The following is a 7,499-nucleotide window of genomic DNA, read 5'->3' on the forward strand; positions in this document are numbered from 1 at the left end:
CAAAAACAAATTAACTGCCATTCATTCAACTTGGGACATGGACATCGTTTCATTTCACTGTATAGCACATTATTTTAACAACCCGAGCTTTAATACGGACATTTTGCTGTTTGAGCCGTCGGACCCGCTGGAAAAATACAATCTTAGTTCATTTCATTCATTCAGTCTCGTTCACTTGCACCCGAGTTCCTGCATACTGTGCATCAGCGAGGGACAAGATTAAACGAGCACCGCCGCTGACGAGGTGGAGATAGGACGGAGAGGCTTGATGTACAGCAGTAAATGCATTCCCCGATCCAACCTTTCCTGGAGATGCTGCCAACGCCACCTTCGAATAATGACATCTGAATAAACTCATATACATTTACAGGTGGATTGTTTTTAAATGGGATTTTGGTTCATTTCGATTAAAATACTGACATTGCTACCATCTTGTAAAAAAAAGGCAGAAAAGCTACTTAAAAACAGACAAACCCCCAATTTCCTTTCCATTCATCTTCTTTTTTTGTTTTTACTTTTAAATAGAAATAATGCTGTGACAGTCGAGGGAAGACAGCTGAAAAGCTTAATTTAAAAAACTAACAAAAGACAAACCGTAAACAGAACCGGTCAGATATACAACCCGACACGTGACCCTTACCCTCAGTGTTTAAAAACAAATGGCAATTTATATATTAGGGGTGCACTGATAATGCTAACAGCTCAGGTACCAGTGAAGTAGTCTGCTTCAGTGGTGAGTTCACTGTCTGCAGGACATCTGACACCCCAAGCTGTAGCCTTTGGGGCCTCTGTTTGAAAGACAAACCAAAACTCAGACTATTTCACCAATGGTGAAAACATTTGACCGTTTCCTATTCTATAAATACTGCAGGATTATAATAAAGTGAATCTCAATATTGATTGTTTAATCCCAAGTTTTAATGGTGTATGTCTGTAGATATCAAAGCATCCCTAGTATAGATAATTAAAGACGAGCAAAAAAAAAAGATTCAAATTAAAAACATGTTTGTAAAAAGGTGTGAGAAGTGATGACTGGTATTATTACTGGGGAAAAGCTGCTGCCCGAATACCAGCTCATCTCATTTTGCTATGGCCCGTCACCTCTCATGCTCTCTGCCCTTCTATGTTTAAAGTCTTCGCTTCTGCCTTGTGGGCGTCCTGAGATGGAGCCGCTGAAGGAGTAGAGAGATGGAGGCGAGGGGCGTCTCTTAAAGGATCATCACAGTGAGTCCAGAATAAGTCCATAATCACAGTGTCAAACAGACTCGGGTGAGGGGAGAAGAGAGCACATTTCCAATCCACTTCCTCCTGTGGTTCCTCGCAGCCCATCCGATATAATGGAGCTGAAGGAAGGCAGTTTGAAGAATAAAGCGCTGTCTTTGCTCTGGTGGCTCCTGGTCTCTCTCCCCTCAGCTGTTGGGTGGCCGCAGAGCTTTCTTATCGGTGCTGCCGGAACCCTTGGGTGCCGTCTGGGCTGACTGGCTGCCGGACAGTGTGATTGTTTGATCGGGTGTCCTCTGAAGGCAGTGTAGAGTTATTGCGCCCGGCCCTGGCAGAGAAAGAGGAATCGGAATGAATAAATGACAGCGGCATTTCCCACATGCCAGCTGCTGGACAGTTGTGCTACAAAACTGCTTCAATCAAAAATATGGCACAGTTGTTTTTTGTCATAAAAACATTTTAAATAATCAACAACAAAAGATGTTATTACTGAAATCAAGGTGGATGGATGGATGGACTCTAAAATAACACCTTTTCATGAACTGCCTGTTAACAAAACAGTAAAGCAAACAAGTCTTTAGCATAAAGATACTGTTAAAAGGTTTGTGGAATATTACTTGTCAGAGTTGGGTTTGTCCTGAGGCGTCTCCTCTGGGCAGGCGCTGCCCAGTATTCTCTTCCTGGCCTCGGCGTACTCTGCCTCGCGCTGGGCCAGAGACTTGACCTGTGGGGTAGGCCGGTTCTGATTCGAGGGCGATCCGAACGACCCGTTACTCGTAGGCCGCTTCAAAATGCGTATCTGAGGAGGGGGGGCTGCTGGGAGGGAGTCGTCCTGTATCACCATGGTTGTTTTCAGCGGAGATCGCAAAGAGTTATTACTGGTCTCCCTGGAAGCAGACACAGGACACCCACATTAATGATACGAGACACAGGAAGAAGACATGAAGAGAGAAGGCAGGGCCAGCTGATAATAGCTTAGACGCTACATGCATGAACAAAAGCCTTTAAGTTAGAAATTGTAATTACTGATTGCGTTTTGCCCTGTATTATAACAATTTCTGAAGAGTGGCTCTTGATAATCAGTAAAACTTTTGAAGTTATGTTAAGACGAGTACAGAGAAACTGGATAGTTTTGATTGTAAATCAAAGCAATCATTTTTAAAATTCACATATTTGAGCCATGTTTCTTATACTTGCTAAGGCCTTACTTTTCTTTCTGGCTGATCCTTAGCTTCTCTTCTAACCGTTTTTCCATTTCCTGTGGGGACAAAACAGTACACACATGTATTCATGAAAACAAACAACATGGTCCAACTAATTTGAGGGTAGAAGTGAAAAGTGAGGCAGGTAGTGAGCAAGTCAGTGAGTGGATGGAAAGCAAGATTACGTTACAAGCTATTTATACATGTAAGCATTGCTCCCAAGTCATAACAGAACGTGAACTAGCTGACATTATCCCGCCTGATGTTGGCAGTAAGAAAAATATGAATTTAGGGTTTGATTAGGTGCATTATATACTGTAAAGAAAACACATAGCGATGAAGTTTGAAAGCTGTTTAATTTGATGTGCTGCTGGCTTCTTCTTAGAGCCACGTTCTTGACGTCACGAGCTATCGACAGTCTGCCAAACTAGACAAAAGCTAATTTTAGCGACATGTTACCAACCTGCCAGTTTGGCGACATAACTAGCTCGTCCTGGGCCAATACTTAACAACATGGCTGAAATATTATCCCACAACAACGTGGCCTTGTTAAACCACCAAACGAGTTAGTCAATCTAAGGTTTAAGTATGTTATTGATAGTGTGCTATAAAACTGCTACATTAACGTTTTGTACACATTTAAATAATCTGTTAGTCAACCGGCCTTGCTAAAAACACATATTCTCACTTTGACAGTAACGTTTCGAACAACCTAAATGATTTACAACGCTGCGAGTCGTCGTCCACAGAATGGTACTCGTTACTGAGAGGAATCAGTGTTAGGCTTATTAGTAATACATGTGTTGTCACATTAAATATGAGACAATAGTGTGTCGCGGACGGGTCTTGAGCTAGGTGTGTTCATTTTCCAATGAGTAAACCAATATTCAATCAACACATTTCTCATGTTAGCCATGCAATACATAGCAAGCTTAGCATTAGCCGACGTCAACCAAGGCATTTCAACAGAAACTCTAGTTATGTTGCGCTTCGTGTAACTATATAGGTTAGCTCGTCGCCGTTAGCCAATTATCAGGCATATAGAAGTACTTTCATAAGAAATTGTTTTACTAGCGAGCGTCACTTAGCTAGTTAGTTGGCTAAGTCTAAGTTAAGCCTGCCTCGCTCGCTAGCTACTTGACGTTAGCTCGCCAAGTTTCTTAAAGCTAACGCTAGCATTAGCCACATTGTTAGCCCGTGGGAGTCGTTCACATAAAACACCGTTATGGGAACTTTTAAAAGCAAATCTGTGAATATAAAGACGCAAAAAAAACGATTTTCGCATATCGGTGAAGGTATGTCAAGCCATTCATTATTTACCCCACTATCAGCAGCTTCCTCCCAACTTTCGTCGACCTCATCCATGTTTCATTTTGCTAAGACACGCTGTGGAGCTGGCCGTCCTGCGCTCCTCAGACCCGCCTCTCCACCGGCCCGCTTTGACATCACACTGACGGGTTTCCCCTGCGCATGATACCCCTCTATACAGGCAGGAGTGGGCGAGAAATGTCTCAGAGAACATACGTTTTTAAGAAAGTGAACTGTGCGAAGAACTTTTGCCTTCTCTTTTTCTTCCCTCATTTTGAATGTCAATCATTTAAACGCTTCAACTTGAATTAGTTACATACAAATGTAATGTAGCAGTTTGTTATAATCTTCTTCTAAACAATTCATTTTTATCAACTTTTTTTTTTTGTGACACACATAACAAGCAGAGGCATTTTTATTTTAGGAAATTATCATGAACCTCCTGAATTTCATTAAAACAAAATTGAATAACATTATGGAAAATATGCTGTACTGTGCTATTCACTAACATTTCCTGCCAATGCTCATACGAAAATCCAACTCTTTTATAGTTCAATACAAAACAGCTCTTCCTTTATGATTTTGTGACTGTTAATTTCCTTTTAAAATATAACTATTTCCAAGAAAAAGACAGTTTTATATTTGTGGTCGGTTGTTTTATCAGCACTAAAAAGATAATTAAAAAAAATGTTGATCATGTAAAATCCGTGTATCTACCGTCCAATTGTTTTTCTTTATTAAACACGTAAACGGAAGAGCGTCTGAGACGTTTTTGCTTTTTGCTTTTTACCTTACTAAATGGTCTAATGGTCGTTGGAGCGAGGGGCGGGGCGAAACTCACGGAAGTGATTTCAAAACAAAAGCACTCGTGTGCTTGGAACGGTGATAATATTATAAACAAAGGGAAACAAGGTTAATTTAGCGATCACAACGAAAACGGCCAAGACACATATTGAGCCCAGAAAACTAATGTTATTAAGGGCTGTAAATATAATAAGCCTATGTCTAAAATGGACAACATTGTTAGGAGATTTAAACTATACAGCGATTCTGCAATGCGGTCACTCAGCCGCCTCTCGCGTTTGTTTTTTCAATTCAGCTGCTCTTCATTTTTTGTCCTGCAATATTTGATGATCGATACAAATATTTGTTATCATAAGTTCTTAATAAAACTGACACTGTTGGACTCGGTACTAGTTTGACTGCTACCAGAAATAAAATCAGTACTAGTGAAACTACTCCCACAAGTACTATGAAGTACTTTTACTATATGTACTTTTCCAGTCATCCTCTGTCAATGTCCCCTCCTGAGTACAAGAATGCATGTTTTTCTGCTATTTTTAATAAGCATTAAAAAACCTTTCTTCCTGAGACTGATATTATTGGACAGAGTACTTTAAGAGGATATGGTGGACATATTATCAGCAATACTTCGAGTCAGTACTCCGGCAGCAGCATTTTTACACCTTGAAAAGTCTTTAGAGACTGGCCTGGATAGCTGGTCACAAATATCCTTCAGCAAAGTGACACACTCTGTGACTCTGGTTGGCCTCTTATGATGTTGCTGTCTTTTAATATATAATTATTTCTCTGCCGCTAGTTCGTTCCTCGCAGATTCTTCAGTCTCATCAGCCTCATCCTTCCATCAGTCCCAGTCAACGCATCAGCCTCCAGCACACTTCCAGTGTCTGACTCCATATGATATTGTCCTGATGCTGTAAGGGTGATGCCCCATGATCACAAAATGACCCCTCTATAGTCTGACTGCCAAGGACCTCATATTATGTCTGTCATTAATGTTACATCACCCATTATAACAATTTTCTTTCCTTTTTTTCTCTTCTCTTAACTGAATAGTCCTGTCTTTAAGTATAACCCAATGTAAAGTATTTTCCTGCACCATTTGAAGGCTTCAAAACAGGCATTTTTACTGTATGTGTTTGGAGAAATTACACAATCAATGGCCCAGAATTGTACTTTATAAACTATGAATCTTGTGGTGCTTGAAGAAATACAGACTGGCTAAGCCGGCCAGGTTATATATATATATATGCCTTTTTTGGAGCCCTTTTTTTTCCAATATTTATTAAAATGTCACTAGTTTTTTAAACAAACCACTATCTGAGGATAATACAAGCAACCATAAAACGCCCTTTATCTAGAGAGCCATTGAAGCCCATGAAGAATGTATCCTTCCACAAATCTTTTCATCTGCTGTATTAATAAGGTTGCCACGTGTTTTCAAATTCAAGTTAAGGCACTATCTGTGCAGAACATTACAAATATTCTTCATTTGCAGTATTTTATTTTAAAAGTGTTCAGAAAGACTGCATCAATGATATGCTATATATCTATCTATATAATATATCAATATTGTTAACTTCAACCAAAGTCAATTTAAATAGTGGGCAAAAATGGGTTAAATGCCATGCATGTGGTGTTTGATATAGTTTACGTTGAATTTCAACTACTTCAGGCAGAAAAATGTATATATTGACTAAAACTTTTTTTACAATTTACTATAATTTAGAAAGGTTTTTGTGAGAAATAATTTCAAAGTAAACTTTTTTTTAATTTTAAAATTAAATCTGAAATGTTGGCAGTGCACACAACATTATTAATTTATAAAAAAAAATTAAATTATGAATCCATTTATTTTATTGTGTTTCCTTGAGGCTGGGGAAGATATCCAGCAGTTCAACATGCAAATGTTCTAATACAAGTAAGTATAAGTATAACATGGAGAAGGAAATAAAATATACGTTTCATAGGAGGATGTGGATTTCTTTTCTCTCACCTTGTAATTACACAATCAAACAATCTATAATTTAGCTCTGGCCTTCACTCACAAAAAATGTGTGTAATTGTGTAAAAAAATTGTGTAATGTGTAAGACACATTTTTTTAATCTCTATTGACTGACATGCAATGACTGGGACTGATGGAAGAATCTGAGAGGAATGAACTAGGAGTAGAGAAATAGTCCTATTTAAAACCTCTCCTGTGACAAAATGGCATCCAATGTAATAAAAAAAGTCAATCAAAGAACTAGATTCCTATACCGGATCTCCTCTCTGGTAACAAAAACACCCTGAAAACTCTGGCAGGAGCACTCATTCAAGGGTACTATGACTATGCTTGCACGTCATGGTACCATAGCACCTCCAAGGCGCTAAAAATAAACTTCAAACATCGCAAAATAAACTGGTCAGACTACTGCTTGACCTTTCATCTAGAACCCACCTCACCTCTGCCCACTTTGACAACCTAGGATGGCTTAGAGTAGACGACAGAGTACAGCTACTTGCAATGGGCCTGGTCTACAAGATCCACTACACCTCTATGGTACCCATGTACATGTCAAAATTCTTCCCAAAGGTCAAGGAATACCATGATCATAACACCAGAGGGAGCTCCACAAATCATGTAAAACCCAGATTTGGCACAAAAAAAGGGGAATACACGTTTCGCAATTATGCCACATCAAGGTGGAACGCTCTTCCCACAACTGTAAAGGAAAGTAAAACTATACTTACCTTCAAAACCTCTCTTAAAGAGCACCTTCGGGGGAAAGCATTGCAAAACTGGCCCCGGTAATGGTACAAATCTCATACCTGTCGTACAATGGACAGCTTCCCCCCCCATCTATGTATATACTCGCATTTTAGACTCTGTTACTAACTGTATATCTGTAGACTTGGTATGTCTTAAATGTCCGGTTAGGATGTATTAGAACGAAATCTAAAATGAAAATTGTAAATAAGCCATC

General features: G+C 39.3%; 1 protein-coding gene across 1 annotated transcript; it reads right to left on the bottom strand.

Moving 5' to 3' along the window:
* Window positions 1-3,958, bottom strand: szrd1 (SUZ RNA binding domain containing 1). The gene is made up of 4 exons (XM_034144664.1): window positions 3,744-3,958; window positions 2,430-2,479; window positions 1,839-2,108; window positions 1-1,549 (listed from the first exon to the last, which is right to left on the bottom strand). The coding sequence occupies exons 1-4, from the start codon at window positions 3,786-3,788 to the stop codon at window positions 1,438-1,440; spliced, it is 477 nt and encodes a 158-aa protein (XP_034000555.1). The 5' UTR covers window positions 3,789-3,958; the 3' UTR covers window positions 1-1,437.
* Window positions 3,959-7,499: the final 3,541 nt, after the last annotated feature.

This window comes from Trematomus bernacchii, unplaced genomic scaffold (assembly GCF_902827165.1).
Source record: "Trematomus bernacchii unplaced genomic scaffold, fTreBer1.1, whole genome shotgun sequence".
Taxonomy (NCBI): Eukaryota; Metazoa; Chordata; class Actinopteri; order Perciformes; family Nototheniidae; genus Trematomus; species Trematomus bernacchii.

Bases quoted from the DNA above. Each gene is read 5' to 3' on its own strand.
- szrd1 (XM_034144664.1), bottom strand. From the start codon at position 3,788: ATGGATGAGGTCGACGAAAGTTGGGAGGAAGCTGCTGATAGTGGG. The intron at 2,109-2,429 runs GTAAGGCCTTAG...GTCTGCTTCCAG, and splicing joins AGGATCAGCCAGAAAGAAAA to GGAGACCAGTAATAACTCTT. The intron at 1,550-1,838 runs GTAATATTCCAC...TTTCTCTGCCAG, and splicing joins GACAAACCCAACTCTGACAA to GGCCGGGCGCAATAACTCTA.